The sequence below is a fragment of the Salvelinus namaycush genome, chromosome 1 (assembly GCF_016432855.1).
Source record: "Salvelinus namaycush isolate Seneca chromosome 1, SaNama_1.0, whole genome shotgun sequence".
NCBI classification, from domain to species: Eukaryota; Metazoa; Chordata; class Actinopteri; order Salmoniformes; family Salmonidae; genus Salvelinus; species Salvelinus namaycush.
The window spans coordinates 21,251,265-21,270,697 of NC_052307.1; the positions used below are offsets into that span (position 1 = coordinate 21,251,265).

Sequence of the window (19,433 nt, forward strand, 5' to 3'; positions counted from 1 at the left end):
TCAATTTTAAAAAACGTGTCAGTACTTTGCCCCTTGATAACCAGCGCACTTCTGTATGTTATAAAAGCGTTACATGGTCACTGCCCATATCATTGTATAGTGCAGAAAATACACGAGAGTTCAGGGGCTTTGCTTTAACAAAGTTAACCATTTTCACTGTAGTGTCCAAAACGTCTTTCAAGCTGTCAGGCATTCCCTTGGTGGATGCTGCAGTGTACCCAAGTGGCATCAGCAGAAACTGCTTGCACGCGCATTACCACTCCACTATGTCTCCCTGTAATGGCTTTTGCGCCATCAGTACAGACACCAACACATCTTGACCACCAAAGTCCATTTGATGTCACAAAGCTGTCCAGTACTTTAAAGATATCCTCTCCTGTTGTCCTGGTTTCCAGAAGAGGATGTCTTCCTTAATCGACCCCCCATAAACGTAACGGACATATACCAGGAGCTGTGCCAGGCCCGCCACATCTGTTGACTCATCCAGCTGTAACGCACAGAATTCACTGGCTTGTATGTGAAGCAGTGATTGTTTCAAAACATCTCCTGCCATGTCACTGATGCGTCGTGAAACAGGGTTGTTTGTTGGCATTGTCAGTATAGTTTTTTGGGCCTTTTCCCCCAGCATTGTCCCAGCCATATCCGCGGTAGCAGGAAGAATTAAATCATCCACAATAGTATGGGGCTTGCCTGTCCTAGCCACTCAGTAGCTCACCATATAAGACGCTTCTAGCCCCTTCTTATTAATGGTATCTGTTGGTTTTATGCATGTTATACTACTCGAAAGTCATCTTAATTCTCACTCAAATTGGCATGTTTAGTTTCTAAATGTCTGCGCAAGAGTGAAGGTTTCATCGAGTTGTGAGATATGTGCAAAAGTACTATAACACACAGTGGCTGAGGAAAGGCACTACTCCCAATACAAGTGAACCCCAAATCAATTTAGTTCTCATCATATTTGAGCCTCTTCGATGGTCCAACATCCCTGTCTGTTGTTCGGTGCTTTCCCAGGTAAGGAGGCAGTAGCTCTTCGGCTGCATCAGATTCACAACTGTCAGTGTCCATGCTAGCTGGGCTAACAACAAATGTAGAATTACTGATGCTAACATTGGATGTGCTCATGGAAGCAGAACAACTTGTGTCGTCGACAGGTGCAGTACTGCTACTACCAGCAGTACTACCAGTAGAGCTGGTATGTGTCTATGGATGAGGGCCTTACTTTTTTTAACCATTTATCAATTTTTCGAGCAAACTGAATGAGCAGCAGCTACATTTGGCTACATATGGACCGTTAGTGGAATTCCCGTGAGAGAGTAACAGTTAATGTGATTGGATGTTAATTATTTGACTAGGCTACCTGTATTTGACATTGTTGTTATTTCGCTGAACACTAGATGGTTCTTGGTTTTTGGCAGTCAAACGAGGCTACTCAGTTGAGAAAAAAAACTCACCCAAATGTATAGCCCCGTTGGGATATTTAAATGGACTGTTTGAAAATGTGAAGAATTTTCTTTTTTATAACTTTTTAAATGTTTTATGTGAATCACATTTCTATTTGGCATACCCCCGACGGCATTGCGCCTACCCCAGTTTGGGAATACCTGCTGTAGGTTGAACTAGTGTTTAGAGTGCCAGATTATGCCTTTGTCTAGGAGAGGACAGCTGCAGACAGCAGCTTCCATGTGACAAACGCTTGAATGTAAAACTAAAAAACATGGTTAATACATGACCCGAGTTGGGTAAGAAGGTTCCAGAAATGTCCATATACCAATGTTCTTTCCTGCTCATTGAAAGCTAAGCCATCCGAGATCACCAGTTACCCTGGCATTTAGGAAATTCTCTGCTGTGCCCTATCAAAAGGCACAACTGAGGGTAAATTTTTTTTTATAGTATATGAAAATACATTTTATACATAGAAATATACTTTTAATGACAATCATAGCACTAGATTTACAAATATAAACAACTACATCATGTGCATCTGTATTCAAGGTGGCCAATATCATTCACTTGTGACATTGTAGGTCACGGTCAACAGATAATGGCAAATTATAATTACATCACAATTATGGATGATAACTAATATAAATAAATACAAAATGAATAGATAGTCAATCTTGGAATTAATAATAGGATCAAATGCTCTTTCAAAGAAACTCATTACATGCCAAGTCTGTGGAGGCCACTGTTACTGTATGCACTTTTGGAAACAGTAAAAGGGGCAGTCTGCAGTTGCTACACCCATTTTGGACTTGAATATAGGAGATAACTTACAAATGCCTCATGAGCTTAGTTCAACTGTCGTATCCCATCAGAACTCAAAATATAAGCTTGTATTCCTCCAATGTTTGTAAACAAATGAGAACAAACTGTATTGCCTCAAAACATGGTTAAAACTATAATTATGATATCATGGATGGTCAGTCTTTGCATTCTTATAAGTCTTCGATTTGAGAGGGATTACATTTCTCCAGGCCCAGCCCTCAGCTTTTTACCAAAACAGAGGCGGGGTAACGCTTTATTATTGTTTTAAATGTGGATTGGCCCATTAAAGCAGATGATTCAATTACTTGACAGAATCTTACATGATGGGCTCTTGAGTGCTAAAACATGTGAAACACAATGAGATTGACATATGTACGAAACAGGAAAATGCAGAAGGTACTGAGAGATTGAAAAAATACATTTGACTAACATTCCTTATGTCAATATTTATTGACTGATTATTTTCAAGATATATTCATTAACCTAACCGTCTTTGCAATATTTATTTAAATTTGTATTTATTTAAACATTTAAAGCATGTATTATTTTATAATAATGGTCTTATGTTAATTTTTTAAAGTAAAGTATTAAATTAAATCCAGTCCAAGTCAGTAACTACCATTAACCTGTAATGTCACCTTCAGAATTTGGCACATGATATCAGCTAAAAAAACAGCATCCAAAAATACATATTACCATCGGTGTCAAGGCAAACTGATTTAAAGTACTGTAGGTCAATATTCAGTTCTAAGAGTTGAAATCTGGGGTGTGTATGGTACTGCATACATAAAGCTTCACTATAACCTCAAATGTTAGCCCAATGCGTGAATTATTGTTGTATAAAAAAATGTTTTAAACATTTAACATGTATGAGTAATAGAAAACAAATCCCCCAACAAATTAAATGCAACAAACACAAGCCTTTGAAAAAGGTACAATCTTATTAACACAAAAATAAACTAATGCATGCTTTGTTTTCCCTCCCCATCTCCCTCTGCCCAGTACATCTTTACCTTTCAGTACAAGGATGGGTTTGTAACATCCAGAAAGACATTGATGCAAACATTTTGACCATCCCCCTCGTTAATTTACACACTTCTGCTTCTCTCATCAACTCATGTGACATTGTTCATTCACAAATCTAACACAGTAGATTCTCCAATGAAGAAGAAATGAACATACAAAACCAACCAGTGCAGGCTTGATGGGGGAAACCTTGTCTTGCTCCATTAAGTGCAAAGGGTAGTTATTTTTTGCTGTGCACATTTTGGCCTTAATGTCAGTGTCTAGCTGAGTTTCTGCAGTAATTTGTCCTCTTTGAGTCCAAACTGTACACTCACAGACATCTCTGCTATGAACTGTTCACAAGCTGTCTTGGTCACCTGTTTGCAATAGCGCAGGTCAATGTGACAGATGCTTCCACAGCGCTTGAAGAAGGTAAGGGAATGGTCTGTCACCCTATTACAAACTTGAGGCGGAGACAAAAACAGAGCCAGGCATGAGGAAGCCGTAGAGAACCGGATTGAATATTATGAAGCCTAAATGCAACATAGACTTGCAAACTATAATAAAAATTAAAAATAACTGTGAAATCAGATAAGACAGAAAATAAATACATCTTTGATATTCTTTAATATTAAGAGACAAATAAGTGAAATAGCTTATTCTATAATAGTTATGACTGAAAACACGATGTATAATGTAAAATTGTATAATGTAACTACTGTAAAAAAATAAGTGGTATGTATCTAAAATGTGTTTAGAATGTACATGTAGCAACAAAAGAAAAAGCTGTAAAAAGTTACATTTTGCCCTCCGAAGGTAGCCCCAAAAAATAAACATGTGACATAGCAGAGTAAATAAAAACAGCCTCTGTGCTTTTTGTATGACTCTAGCCCCTAGTGCTAATACTGAGGTTGTGAGAGTGGTGTGACTGACTGAGGGTTCCTACCTGACAGGTTGATCTCTGTGAGGGAATCTCTGGTTGTGGTCCCTGCGGCCGTCAGCAGGTTGACTGAATGGTCGTTGATGTGGTTGCAGTAGCTCAGGTCCAGTTGTGAAAGTACCGGCATATGTCTGATAATCAGACGCAGAGAGGCGTCTGTGATGTCCAGTCCAGTCAGACGCAAGTCCAGGATGTTCCTCAGTTTACAGCGGTTGTCCAACTGACCTGAGGGTGGAGAGCAGGAACAAAATAGGAGTGATTTCTCATCTCGCAGTCAAACATGGCGAGTAATCTCATACGTTTTCATTAACCTCCTTTAATTAAACGTGAACTATCTTAAGATACACTTATTTTTCTTCCTAATGGGTTCTTAGAAAGAAAAGCCTCCCAGTCCTGTCACACCCAGGAGAACCACCAGAGGTTGCTATTATACACTCATGTCAATTTCCCATAACTCTCCCCTCTTGTTGCAGGTGGTTACCTGGTCTATTATCGGTCGGGGGCGAGAGCAGGTCCCTCATCTGGGCATCTTTGAGCCCTTCCACCCACTGCACATCCAGGGTGCGCAGCAGAGGGCAGCTAGAGGTGCAGAGGGCAGACACAGCCACCCACGAGCACCCTGAGAGCAGCAACACCCGCAGACCTGCAGGACACAGAGCGAAGTAGCGTCAGACGGGTTTCAACGCTGAGACACAATCACAATTGGACAGTCTCTGGTGTCTAGCCGAAACATTTTCCTCTCCCATAGATCAGAGGTTCACGCGGTCCTGGCATGTACCTGGTAAACGGTTTATTAGCCAGCTCAGCTGCTTCTTGGAGATGTTGGTCCAGCTGAGGTCCAGTGAGAGGGGCTGTCTGCGGATGATGCCACTCAGCATGAGGGGAGTGATAGATTTACAGCGGTTCAGATCGATGTTGGTCCACAGTCTTTTATCACAGCACCTGTCAGAGATAGACAATAGAAATACACACTCAATATCTGGCTTGGACTAAAATTCACAATGTTCTAGATAATTAGTATATTTGAATGTGAGTGTTAAAGAGATTGAACGGGATCTTAAGCACTTACAAATTAGTAACATATTTTACGAATTGGAATTCCTAACAATTTTTTCTGCAGGATGTAACACATCATACGAAATGGATGACGAGCACAATGGTGCACAATTTTCAGGGACCCAACTTTTATAACGCATCTTTATTTTATGTTTTATAGGCCCTTAAATGTAAAGTAAAAATATGAGTGGGAATAGTAAGAGCTCTCACCATCTATTCCATGTCTTGCAGACACGCATGCAGACACACAGCTCCTTGTGTGTGAAGTGCCCAAAGAGCTTCATCCAGACCTCTCGCTGCACCGCATGGGTCTTCCCGTCCACCAGGGGCAGTCTGTCCGGCGGGGGGCTGATGGGGGGTGGCCGGATTACGTGGCGCTCCATTTGGACACACTTGGGTGGGGAGCGTGGGGGCAGGGGCCGGGTGCCAGGGGAGCTCCTGTTGAAGCCCAGAGGGGTGATCTGGCTGGGGTAGAAGTGGCGCAGCTCCCAGGGGGTGCCGTTCATTTCCTTGGTCCGGAGGTGGGGGCGCTCCCCTCCCAGGTCACTGCCGATGCAGAAGCCCCTCTTGGGCTCCTCATTCTCACTCTCTGGCTCCACCTTGAGGGGCTGGCGGTTCTCATTGGCTAGGCAGTCCTCACTCTTTTGGATCTCCTGGTTCAGTGCTTTGCTCAGCTCCTTGTTGGGTAAACGGCGTTTGCGGCGCGCTTTGGGGCGTGGGCCCTTCTCCTGGGGTTCACTGCCACCCTCGCTGCTGGGGCCAGCCTGTGGAGAGCTGCAGTGAGACTGGTCACTGTCTAGAACAGGAGTTTTGAGAGAAGGCCTTGGAAAGTTTGTCTTTGTGTCTTTGCCATCCCCGTCCTCTGCCCAGTCCTCGGTATCTCCTAAACGATCTCTCCTCTCCAGGCCTCGCCAGAACAGAGAGTCCGTCTCCTCCTCATCCACTTCCTCCTCCTGGTCTTCCTCCTCAGTCTTGATCTGATGAAGGAGTTTGGGGAACAGAGGTTCATCTGCCTTTCCCTGTGGGGGAGAGGGAGGTTTAGTTAGAGAGCATGTTCAACTATGGATACCAGAGCACATATCAACATCCAAACATTTTACAAAAGGAGTTGCTTGGCACAGCATGAAAATTGCCATGCATAGTCAATGAGTAACATTATACTAACAGACACTGAAACAGAAACCACATTATGAAATCGGAGTCTACCTTCTTCCTCACACTGAAGTCCTCTTCCTCGTCATCGTCGAAGAGCTTCCTCTTCTTCCTCAGTTTGTCCTCAGGTCTGGGCCGAGACAGGGTGCTGGGGGTCAGGACAGGGGGGTGTCTGTGGAGGGGCTCCCATTCCTCAGGTCTGTGTCTTGAGATATCACCCCCCTCAGTCTTCCTCTTGGCTGTAGACGTAGATGTGACCTCACCCTCCTCCTTGACTGCCTTCTGCTCCTTCAGCAGGGAGCCAGGGAGGTTAGACGCATACTTGAACCCTGGTCCCCTTTTTTGCTTGCAGACCAAAAGGTGGAAAAACAGGGAAGACAACTTTATATATTTCGCCTATCACAACAGGATCACCAAACTGAGATACTGTAGTTGTTTCAATGGTGAAACAAGTCAGACATTGTAAACTACTTAGACTGTGACTGTGCCACTTCTAGAGAATTAGAGGTTTGTTTCCTTCCCGTGTAACAGACACAGGGCATTGAACCATGTGATATAGTAAGTAGATGAACAGGAAGTAAGAAACCACAAAGTAAAGACATTATGAAATGCCTCTGACTTTAAAGAATAATTATTTGGAGAGTGTTTTCCAAAGATGGTTCACAGCACTGTTTCCTAATCCAACATCAGATGACAAAATTGGTGTGTGCTTTATCTTTGGAGAAAGGGTAAACTAAAATATCAATTTCATGTTAATGCTTATGAACTTGAGAATAGATAATATTCTATGATGAGCTGCCTACAGTAAGTCCTTAAAATTATGCATTCATATACAGATGTATGATCACCCTGTTGCAGGAGAACTGTCCTGCAAAGCAGGACATTTAAAACTTGTAGTGAATTTGAGGTTTAAAAAGTTTTCTGAAGTTTATAATTTCAAATGTATCAACCGCTACAAAATATCAATTAACTATAATCCACATATCATTTTGCTGCAGGATTAAGTTCCTGCTGTAGCAAACTGGCTCAAATTAAGATCCTACATTTGTAGGTACTCACTTTTCCGGTTTTCCCAGCGTAGTTGCATTTGGGACATTCCCAACAGTTAGGAAGTTCATCGTTCACCACGCCAGAAGCATCCTTCACCTGAAAAGCATGAAGTAAAAGAGAGAGTTAAGACAAAAAGGGCAGAAGGGGAGTCAGTCTAATGTACAATGTGTTCAGCACAGAGACAAATGAACAGGGAACTGAAAGTGACTGTTGTCACCTCTTTGTGTGAGGCAGTTTAACACTTTATTTTCTGACACATTTAAAAAGTGAGAAACTCTAGCAAACTACAACCTCTAACAATGAAAAATCAATATTCTTCAGAAATACCTTACCATAAGTGTGTTATGTGCCTGGAATACAACAAACACAAAGGCTGTGTTCTTAATATCTGATGTAGTTCACAACTTCACTTCATTAGAACAGGTTCGAGCAAGGACATGCTATGACATGTTATGCTTTGGCTGAATGGCTCCTAAGAGTGCATGAGCAGCTTTGCATTTTATTTGCATCCGGCTCCACCCAGCAATGTCAACAACACTGAAAAGTCGTATTCTAGCATCATGTGATTTCAACTGGACACAGCCTACTGCAAGTCTGGCTGGAGGAGGGAAAGTGATGAGGTGATTCAGTGTCAAACAACAACAGGAAGTCCCCACCACACCAATGACTCATCAAATTGCCTTGTAAAACTGTTTGACAGTCAAAACACAGTGAATCACCTGCCGTTAGTACAAAGGCAAACATTCCAGGATTTTGCCTTCATTTGTGTGTCAAAGCATATAAATCACTCAACCGTATCATAAACATTCAGGTGAATCTCACTCACACAAATAATGAATCATCAAACTCATCAGGTGGAGGCTTGGCCTCGTGTTCAGTCATGGTTGTGTTCAACACGACTCGACATGCTCATCCTGTCTCACCTTTAAGCAGTTGGGGTGGACAATCTCATTGCAGATGGAGCACTCCATGAGCATGACATTGAACTTGTCCTCCTCCTCCAATGTGTCCTCCTTCCCTGCTTCTCCGCACACCACACACACAGCTGTGTGGGGCAGGACAGGCTGCAAAGGACAAATACAAAAACACATTCACTGACAACTTTCAAACTCATTGACAGTAACACACACAGTGTCTCCATTATGCCGGTGTGCAATAATATTTGCAAATAGTGTTGATAAGCTGCTACTGGTCATTCTGTTTCCTGTTTTAGGAAAATCATTAACAGACATTGGCGACTATGCCAAGCCGTAGACAAATATCCACTGAATGGACTCAACAGAATCAAGAGACCTTTGACACATGAATGAGTCATACTGTTGCAAAAATAAAAATGTTAGCACTCACTTCCTGAGGTCTCGCTCTGTATCATTGTACGTCTGGTTGGTTCTTGCTTACACTGACCCGTCTTTCAGACCCTGAACTGTGAACCTGTCTTATGGTTTTCATGTCAAATGCACAGTCTTTTGCATTTGTGGCACAGCACTGTAGCACTGGATAAGACAATATAGGCTAACTGAAATATCTGCTAAATAGTATGAATGATGAAAAGCCTGTGTGGTTACTATGGCTTTACTCACTGCAATGCACTGCCTCATGATACAGGACTGCTTCATGCGCCCAGGTCCTCCAAACTTCTTCATGTCTTTACAGAAGTGACAGTCTCCACACTCGGTTCGGAGGCATGCCTCACACTTTCGGCAGCGTGTTCTCCTGCGTCTGGCACCAGACGCACTGCGATTGGACGGCAGCTTGACCGCTGCTGAAGTCCCCATCTTGGGCTTTGGCCGGTTGGCTTCCTGTTGCTGCAGAGAGAAAAATAATACAATTTATGTTAAAACATCCATTACCTCTTGTCCCTGGAAGTAGACTTTTTGAGTCCGGTCATTGGCTCCCTGGTCCTCTCCAACCAATATTCATCCTGAGTATTTGGAAACTACTTTAGAAAGGCAATTCAAATGGGTACTATTGCCTAAGACAGTAACCTACATTCTGCAACACAAAACATCTAGTATGTTCTACTCCTGACAGTCATAAAGCTAGTGAAACAGTACTGCACTGAAGCCACCGGCTGCGAGCCACATACAGTACCTTTCTAAACCTCTCTAAATGCCAAATCTGTAAATCAGCCTCTGTCCAAGAAAAGAAAAAGATTCTCTCCCACACCGTGACACCACAGATAGTTAGAGGTTCACAGGTAAAAATTCATTTCAATGCTCTTTACCCGAGCCTAGAGCCACCAGAACAATAAAAATGAGATATTCCCTACGCCATTACTGAGAAATGTATTTTTTGCTGCAGAGGCGAGTGTTTCCTTGGCAACACAGTTCTCCTGCTTTTCCTAACCATTTGAATAGAATAATGAAAGGAGATGAGAACTAGCATAGACATAGTGTACTTTAGCATTAAATGGGAGGGCTGTGGAGAGGTTAGGATTGTTTTGAAATTGAACATTTTCATGGCTCCTCTGGCAGAAGTAAAACTCTTACTTTATTTTCTCATAAAGTGCACATATTGCTTCTGGCCCTAGGAGACACGCTGGAAAAACAGAGTTGAATGTGCTACTGTAGATTGGGTCATTCATTCCCCTGGAAGCTGTTCTTACTGGCACTAAAAACACTTTATGGGGCGAGATCGATTAGTGTAGTGTAGAATCTGCTGCTTGTCACTCAGTCCCAGTCGAGCATTATGTCCTGCCTCTGATCTCCTGCAAAGGACATCTATAAGGCTGATACGCTGTTTACACAACCTACTCCCCAAAATAAAAGGTACAACCAATTGCATGGTGTCAAATATGAATGTTTTAATCTGGAGGTTTGCGTGTGTATTTCTGGCAAAATGATCTACCACTGTGTGAGCCAGTAGGTCCATCCATTAAAGAAACTAAATCACAAGACAGCAACACACACAGGTCCACAAAAAATGTCTTACCACCTGGCAATGCTCCTCAGTTAAGGATTAATACACAACAGTGAAAACCTTCCACTCCCAAACAAATACTGAGAAACATTGTCACGTCACAGCCCTTACATAATCATCCTCCTGGAACAGATATAGCTAATAAGGACCAAACCGCCATCATTTAAAAGCAGATGGAATTCTTGCAGAGGGCTTAAAGAGAGAGAAGAAAAACACTAGACCAGGGTCATTGAGAACAAAGTATTCCTTCATGAATACTAGAATAAGATGTCACTGGAGAGACATACCACAAGACGATTCTTCACCGGGAAGCTTTTCTTCAGGTTTGGAAAGAGAGTTGTTATAATAACCTTTTACCTTCGTCTCATCTTTGGCCATCCTCAAGCATAATTCCAGATCCTAAACAGATTCTCAAGCATACACGGTTGTTGTTGACGCAACATCCAACTGGAAATGGGAAACAGACTACAATCTGATAGTTTTCCTAATAAATCTGTTCAACCAAGGAGTGTATGGAAAGGTGTACAAGGAAGACATCAGAAGGAGGGCTGAGGCTGCAAATGCTATGACTATCAGCATTGCACAACATTCAAGTGTGATTGGCACATTCCTGGCATTGTCTTAAAATGTTGAAATTCCGCTAACTGATTTTTTAGAGACCTTTTAACAGAAATCTCTACAACATTATATCCAACACAACAGATCACCAAAGCAATCAATGTAGGACTAGTACAAACCCACGTGTGCTATATGACCTATTTTCCTCTCAAACAAACTCCTCTTCACCCTGAAGGAGTCCTTGAATAAAGTAGCTGATACCCTCTTGTCCAAATATTCAAGTTAATTGTGCAACAGCGTTAGCATGACAAAATGCTTGACAAAGTGTTCTGTGTATGTGAGTTATTCTTCGAATATCTCTTCTCCCAAGGGGCATGAGTTTGTTTATCTTTTATTTGTTTTAATCAACAAGTGTATGGTCCATCTATGCCATGTTATGTGAAACTTCTGAATTACAGGAGAAAGTACTAAATATGGTGGCTAAAATGAGGAGTGATCCTCCTCCAATGCCTCGCTTCCAAGAAATCATAACTCCAATCTTTAAGACATGTGTATCGTCTTTAAAAAAAACTAAAGTCGTCTGAGTCAAAAGTAGGACTATGAAACACTAATGTGTTGATTGTTTACAAAAGCATCTTGACCTATAATAGATCCAGACTGATTACCAACACTTACTGTAACTTGGCTGACTAATGTGCTAGGAATGTTAGGTTTGTTTGATGAGGCCCTAAAACACTAGGCCGAGATGGGGGCCTTATCTGATCAGTTTCACTGTGGATCCCAGTGCTGTGGGAGGAAGTCACAGGGTTCACCATCTGCCTGGCTTCAATGGACCACAGCACACCACAACAATGCACACAAAAGGGAGGGAAGTCCATGACATCTCCACAACTGCGCCAAAAGAATAAGATCAAAATAACCCACTTCATAAACAATGACTGAGTGGGTGTGTGGGTTAATTTTTTTATTTCACCTTTATTTAACCAGGTAGGCTTGCAACCTGGCCAAGAATAAAGCAAAGCAGTTCAACACATTCAACAACACAGAGTTACACATGGAACAAACAAACATACAGTCAATAACACAGTAGAAAAAAATGTATATACAGTGTGTGCAAATGAGGTAAGATAAGGAAGGTAAGGCAATAAATAGGCCATGGTGGCGAAGTAATTATAATATACCAATTAAACACTGGAGTGATTGATGTGCAGAAGATGAATGTGCAAGTAGAGATACTGGGGTGCAAAGGAGCAAGATAAATAAATACAGTATGGGGATGAGGTAGTTCGATGGGCTATATTACAGATGGGCTATGTACAGGTACAGTGATCTGTGAGCTGCTCTGACAGCTGGTGCTTAAAGCTAGTGAGGGAGATATGAGTCTCCAGTTTCAGTGATTTTTGCAGTTCATTCCAGTCATTGGCAGCAGAGAACTGTAAGGAAAGGAGGCCAAAGGAGGAATTAGCTTTGGGGGTGACTAGTGAGATATATCTGCTGGAGCGCGTGCTACGGGTGGGTGCTGCTATGGTGACCAGTGAGCTGAGATATGGCGGGGCTTTACCTAGCAGAGACTTGTAGATGACCTGGAGCCAGTGGGTTTGGCGACGAGTATGAAGCGAGGGCCAGCCAACGAGAGCGTACAGGTCGCAGTGGTGGGTAGTATATGGGGCTTTGGTGACAAAACGGATGGCACTGTGATAGACTGCATCCAATTTGTTGAGTAGAGTGTAAAAGCTATTTTGTAAATGACATCGCCGAAGTCGAGGATCAGTAGGATGGTCAGTATTACGAGGGTATGTGTGGTAGCATGAGTGAAGGATGCTTTGTTGCGAAATAGGAAGCCAATTCTAGATTTAATTTTGGATTGGAGATGCTTAATGTGAGACTGGAAGGAGAGTTTACAGTCTAACCAGACACCTAGGTATTTGTAGTTGTCCACATATTCTAAGTCAGAACCGTCCAGAGTAGTGATGCTGGACGGACGGGCAGGTGCTGGCAGCGATCGGTTGAAGAGCATGAATTTAGTTTTACTTGCATTTAAGAGCAGTTGGAGGCAAGGAAGGAGAGTTGTATGGCATTGAAGCTCGTCAGGAGGCTAGTTAACACAGTGTCCAAAGATGGGCCAGAAGTACACAGAATGGTGTCGTCTGCGTAGAGGTGGATCAGAGAATCACCAGCAGCAAGAGCGACATCATTGATGTATACAGAGAAGAGAGTCTGCCCGAGAATTGAACCCTGTGGCACCCCCATAGAGACTGCCAGAGGTCCGGACAACAGGCCCTTCGATTTGACACACTGAACTCTATCAGAGAAGTAGTTGGTGAACCTGGCGAGGCAGTCATTTGAGAAACCTAGGCTGTTTAGTCTGCCGATAAGAATGTGGTGATTGACAGAGTCGAAAGCCTTGGACAGGTCGATGAGTACGGCTGCACAGTAATGTCTCTAATCGATGGCGGTTATGATATCGTTTAGGACCTTGAAGTCGGAAGTTTACATACACTTAGGTTGGAGTCATTAAAACTCGTTTTTCAACCACTCCACAAATTTCTTGTTAACAAACTATAGTTTTGGCTCGTCGGTTAGGACATCTACTTTGTGCATGGCACAAGTCATTTTTCCAATAATTGTTTACAGACAGATTATTTCACTGTATCACAACTCCAGTGGGTCAGAAGTTTACATACACTAAGATGACTGTGCCTTTAAACAGCTTGAAAAAATCCAGAAAATGGTGTCACGGCTTTAGAAGGTTCTGACAGGCTAATTGACATCATTTTAGTCAATTGGAGGTGGACCTGTGGATGTATTTCAAGGCCTACCTTCAAACTCAGTGCCTCTTTGTTTGACATCATGTAAAAATCTAAAGAAATCAGCCAAGACCTCAGAAAATAAATTATAGTCCTCCACAAGTTTGGTTCATCCTTGGGAGCAATTTCCAAACACCTGAAGGTACCACATTCATCTGTACAAACAATAGTACGCAAGTATAAATACCATGGGACCACGCAGCCGTCATACCGCTCAGGAAGGAGACGCTTTATGTCTCCTAGAGATGAACATACTTTGGTGCGAAAAGTGCAAATCAATCCCAGAACAACAGCAAAGGACCTTGTGAAGATGATGGAGGAAACAGGTACAAAGGTATCTATATCTACAGTAAAACGAGTCCTATATCGACATAACCTGAAAGGCCACTCAGCAAGGAAGAAGCCACTGCTCCAAAACCGCCATAAAAAAGCAAGACTACGGTTTGCAACTGCACATGGGGACAAAGATCGTACTTTTTGGAGAAATGTCCTCTGGTCTGATGAAACAAAAATAGAACTGTTTGGCCATAATGACCATCGTTATGTTTGGAGGAAAAAGGGGGAGACTTGCAAGCCGAAGAACACCATCCCAACCGTGAAGCACGGGGGTGGCAGCATCATGTTGTGGGGGTGCTTTGCTGCAGGAGGGACTCGTGCACTTCACAAATAGATGGCATCATGAGATAGGAAAATGATGTGGATATTTAGAAGCAACATCTCAAGACATCAGTCAGGAAGTTAAAGCTTGGTCGCAAATGGGTCTTCCAAATGGACAATGACCCCAAGCATACTTCCAAAGTTGTGGCAAAATGGCTTAAGGACAACAAAGTCAAGGTATTGGAGTTGCCATCACAAAGCCCTGACCTCAATCCTATAGAAAAGTTGTGGGCAGAACTGAAAAAGCGTGTGCGAGCAAAGAGGCCTACGAACCTGACTCAGTTACACCAGCTCTGTCAGGAAGAATGGGCCAAAATTCACCCAACTTATTGTGGGAAGCTTGTGGAAGGCTACCCGAAAAGTTTGACCCAATTTAAAGGCAATGCTATCAAATACTAATTGAGTGTATGTAAACTTCTGACCCACTGGGAATGTGATGAAATAAATAAAAGCTGAAATAAATCACTCTATTATTATTCTGACATTTCACATTCTTAAAATAAAGTGGTGATCCTAACTAACCTAAGACAGGGAATGTTTACTAGGATTAAATGTCAGGAATTGTGAAAAACTGAGTTTAAATGTATTTGGCTAAGGTGTATGTAAACTTCCGACTTCCAATATATATATATATATATATAAGCCGAATATATATATATATATATATATATACATACATATATAGAAGACCAGTTCTTTATGTCCATTACATGCAAGACATATTTTATCTAGTCCTCATTATATCCTGTTTTATTCCGACAAAAAAGGAAGAAGGAAAAAGGAACATAGATTCTAAATGGCCGCTAATGACTGACAGTAAAAATGTGTCTAAGGTATTCCTTCATGGGTAGTGTGATGCCTAAGTTTAACTTACAATCGACTGACACAGCCAGGCTTCTTCTTCTTCCGACTTTATATGGCGGTTGGCAAGGTGCATTACCACCACCAACTGGACTGGAGTGTGAACCTCAGTTCATCTTTCAATCACCCACGTGGGTATATGGTCCTAAAAACCAATGAGGAGATGGGAGAGGTGGGACTTGCAGTGCGTCAAGCATCACATATAGAACCAAGTTCTATTTAAGCGCCTGGCTACGCAGACGCTTATTGAAATGCGCGAGCAGTGTGGGTGCAATGATTGATTAACATGTATGTGTACATTTATTTTGCAACGCACACGACGCAGGCGGTGTGGTCAGCATGTTACCTGAATAACTGGGCCTGCCGGAAGCATAACGTGCATTCTGCCTCCTCCAATCAGAGTACCTATTCCTAGCACACCTAGAACATAATGCTTAACAATAAGCTAAATATTTGTAATTTACCTTTTTAAATGTATTACCTTTTGTGTGTGGCATAAACACACAACCAGTCAATGTTTTAATCTGATTAGGCTACTTCAAAAGTCTCCTGTAGGCATGCGGTTTGCAACGCCCGTGCCAATATATTGTCCAAACATGTCTTCTTGGGCATTATCACTTAAATAACCGCACATAATAATTTCGCATATAACACATTTTAATGACACAAAAAGATCCCACCTTGTCTAGCGTATTTTGTTTTGTCAACAAAATACTGACATTTGCCGCTTCCATCAGGACTGTTGTGCCATTTTTTATCCACCATGTACTTGACTCGCATAAAAAGATTGGATGGAAACCTGGTTAATCTGAAGCCCTTTTGAGGATACTAGAATTACGTTTTGTAAAGCCATTTTGCTAACCGTGCTAATATTTATATGGATACATCCATAACAATGAGCTAATGAGGCACAATTTTGCCTTGCATAGAAAATGTGCTCGCTCGTCAGGACACTGTTGTTCAGAGGAGCTAGCCAACAACAGCTAACCAACAACACAGATAACAAAATCACTCCAAACTGAAGCTGGAAAGACTGCAAACTAGCTGCACTTCATTTCGTTTGACTTTTCTACAATTTACATTTCTTTGTATATATCCATAAAAATGATGCCAGCTGATTCATGATTTCGACTAGCTGAGAAACGCTGCCTGCCTTTCTGTCTTGTCCCGACTCCTGAGTTCATTACTATTGGACAGCTGGAGATCGAATTTGAATATTGAAACAATGTTACAAAATGTTGGAGAGACAGACAGCAAGGTATATATAAATCTCTGCTGTTGAAAACAAAATGTTAGTCTAAAGGAAATGTGAGAATGTCTAGATACTTTTTATAGTGAAGATCAAGTTTATAAATTGCCTGGCTGGGCTGATGAGACAGTGGATTGTGCAGTCAGATTGAACAGAGTAAAACAGGCATTTTAGCGTCATAGATTTAGCCGGTGGTAATATGTTTTAACCAATCAGCCATCAGGATTAGACATGATTATTATATCATATTATACAAGTAAACATGGAGTCACGTGATGGTATGTTGTGTGGTTCTCCCACTAAGACTTGGGAAAGCTTGTAATTTATTAGGCTACAGATTAAATAAATGATGAACTTCACAGGCTGGTGAAAGTGCACGGGATGAGCTTGATGCTGAATAAACATTTAGGGTCTTATTCTGGTGACATGATGATCGATGGTTGGCTGCTGGTTTGACAAATACAATGTGCCAATACCAGGGTGGGCACATTTGCTATACCGTCACATTTTGTGACAAATGCGATGGAAACCTATTTAACTTTAACCGTACATGGGAATGTAACCGCAAAAGTAATTGTCATGTGCACTATGTATTTACGCACAGACTTTTATCTGCAACAAGTCAATTTCATGGAAACAACTCTGAAAATGTGCATATTGTTTTTATGCAGATTTTAGAATATTCGCATGAAAATCTGCTGCCAATTGGATGGAACCCTAGCTACAGACACCCTAAAGACTCTGCCAAGTGTGCTAGTCCAGTGTCGCTTTGATTATGCCTGCACATCATGGTTCACCAGCAGCCCGAAACATCTAAAGAATAAGATACAGACCAGCCAAAACAAGCATGTAAGAATTGTACTTAAACTCCCGCTCCCCCCATCTGGAGGTTGAGCATTTCAAGCAGCTAGGCTGGCTATCTGTAGAAAGAAATAGTAGAATTAATTCAAATTGTCTGGTCCACAGAATTATCACAGACTCAGCCCCCTGGTACTAACCAACATGTTTTACTTTGTCAGAGATGTCTGTCAGCATAATACCAGAGCCAGAGACACTAATATTCACTGTTTTAAATTTAAGAGTCTAACTGGTAAGCACACATTTGTATATACTGGCGCTGTTGAGTGGAACAAACTACCACAGGAACTCAAAGTCATAACAACCATAACCACTTTTTAAAAGAATGTCAAAAGCTGGCTTATGTGTGAACAGTAGAATCTCTGTAATATGTCTGTATCTATGTAAAAACAAATAGGGACCACAATGGAAATAAGCCCCGACTTTATGGTGTAATTCCAGTCACTTTAAAAAATAGTTGTACTCTGTATGTATTTATTTTTACTGGTAAATAGAAATGTAATCAATCCAAACTGTGCAGCACGGTCATTTGATGAATGGAAATAGACATCTGTTAAAATACACCAAAACGTTTAATGATATTCAGAGATTGTCAAGCCAAACCTTTGATACTGGGTAGGCCTTCAAGGTAGGGAGGGATGAATTTTCTGTTTGTCGAGATTGATAGTCTTTTTATTTGTATTAATTAGGGATCCCCATTAGCTGCTGCCTATTCTTCCTGGGGTCCAAACACATTTAGGCACTTAAATTACATATAAAACATAAACTGTACATTATAACATTATTACACATCTACAATACAAAATGTATAATACCACCATACAACAACATTACAATGTACGTGTGTGTAGAGGGCGTGTGCTAGCGCTTGTGTGCGTATGCGTGTCTGTGCCTTTGTGTCTATCTTCACAGTCCCCGCTGTTCCATATGGTGTATTTTTACCCGTTTTCATTTTATTTTTTACATCCGATTATACTGCTTGCATCAGTTACCTGATGTGGAATAGAGTTCCATGTAATCATGGTTCTATGTAGTACTGTGCGCCTCCCATAGTCTGTTCTTGACTTGGGGATTGTGAAGAGACCTTTGGTGTCTTGTGGGGTATGCATGGGTGTCCGAACTGTGTGCTAGTAGTTTAAACAGACAGCTCGGTACATTCAGCTTGTCAACACCTCTTACAAAAACAAGTAGTGATGAAGTCAATCTCTCCTCCACTTCGAGCCATGAGAGACTGATATGCATATCATTGATGTTAGCTCCCCGTGTACATTTAAGGGCAAGCCGTGCTGCCCTGTTCTGAGCCAATTGTAATTTTTCTAATTCCCTCTTTGCGGCACCTGACCACACTACTGAACAATAATCAGGTGTGACAAAACTAAGGCCTGTAGGACCTGCCTTGTTGATAGTGTTGTTAAGAAGGCAGAGCTGTGCTTTATTATGGACAGACTTCTCCCCAGTTTAGCTACTGTTGTATCAATAGGTTTTGACCATGCAGGTTTACAATCCAGGGTTACTCCAAGCAGTTTATTCACCTCAACTTGCTCATTTTCCACATTATTCATTACAAGATTTAGTTCAGGTTTAGTGAATGATTTGTCCCAAATACAATTGATTTTATTTTTCGAAATATTTAGGATTAACTTATTCCTTGCCATCCATTCTGAAACTAACTGCAGCTCTTTGTTAAGTGTTGCAGTCATATCACTCGATGTAGTAGCTGACATATATAGTGTTGAGTCATCCGCATACATAGACACACTTGCATGTTGTTAGTAAAGATTGAAAAAAGCAAAGGGGCCTAAACATCTGCCTTGGGGAATACCTGATTCTACCTGGATTATGTTAGAGGCGCTTCCATTAAAGAACACCATCTGTGTTCTGTTAAACAGGTAACTCTTTATTGACAACACAGCAGGGGGTGTAAAGCCATAACATACATTTTTTCCATCAGCAGACTATGATCAATCATTTATTTTGGTGCTGACAACGCAAACCATGATATTGAAGCACACAAAGTCAGTATACTTAGTTTATTGGTTGTTTGGTGCATTGGCCC

At 41.6% G+C, this 19,433-nt stretch overlaps 1 protein-coding gene across 5 annotated transcripts in view; it reads right to left on the minus strand.

Moving 5' to 3' along the window:
- LOC120063786 (lysine-specific demethylase 2B-like) overlaps positions 1-19,433 on the minus strand; it is a 36,370-nt gene that overhangs the window by 14,211 nt on the left and 2,726 nt on the right. For 3 of the 5 annotated variants that reach the window (XM_039014260.1, XM_039014328.1, XM_039014400.1), the window contains exons 2-9: positions 9,049-9,273; positions 8,392-8,532; positions 7,478-7,564; positions 6,473-6,772; positions 5,477-6,285; positions 4,989-5,152; positions 4,692-4,853; positions 4,217-4,435 (exon numbers count right to left, since the gene is read on the minus strand). In XM_039014260.1, coding sequence (XP_038870188.1) covers positions 4,217-4,435; positions 4,692-4,853; positions 4,989-5,152; positions 5,477-6,285; positions 6,473-6,772; positions 7,478-7,564; positions 8,392-8,532; positions 9,049-9,273 — 2,107 coding nt within the window. Of the gene's footprint in view, positions 1-2,696; positions 3,734-4,216; positions 4,436-4,691; positions 4,854-4,988; positions 5,153-5,476; positions 6,286-6,472; positions 6,773-7,477; positions 7,565-8,391; positions 8,533-9,048; positions 9,274-19,433 lie in introns of those variants that run through there. The other 2 variants (XM_039014197.1, XM_039014121.1) reach the window with 2 other exon arrangements.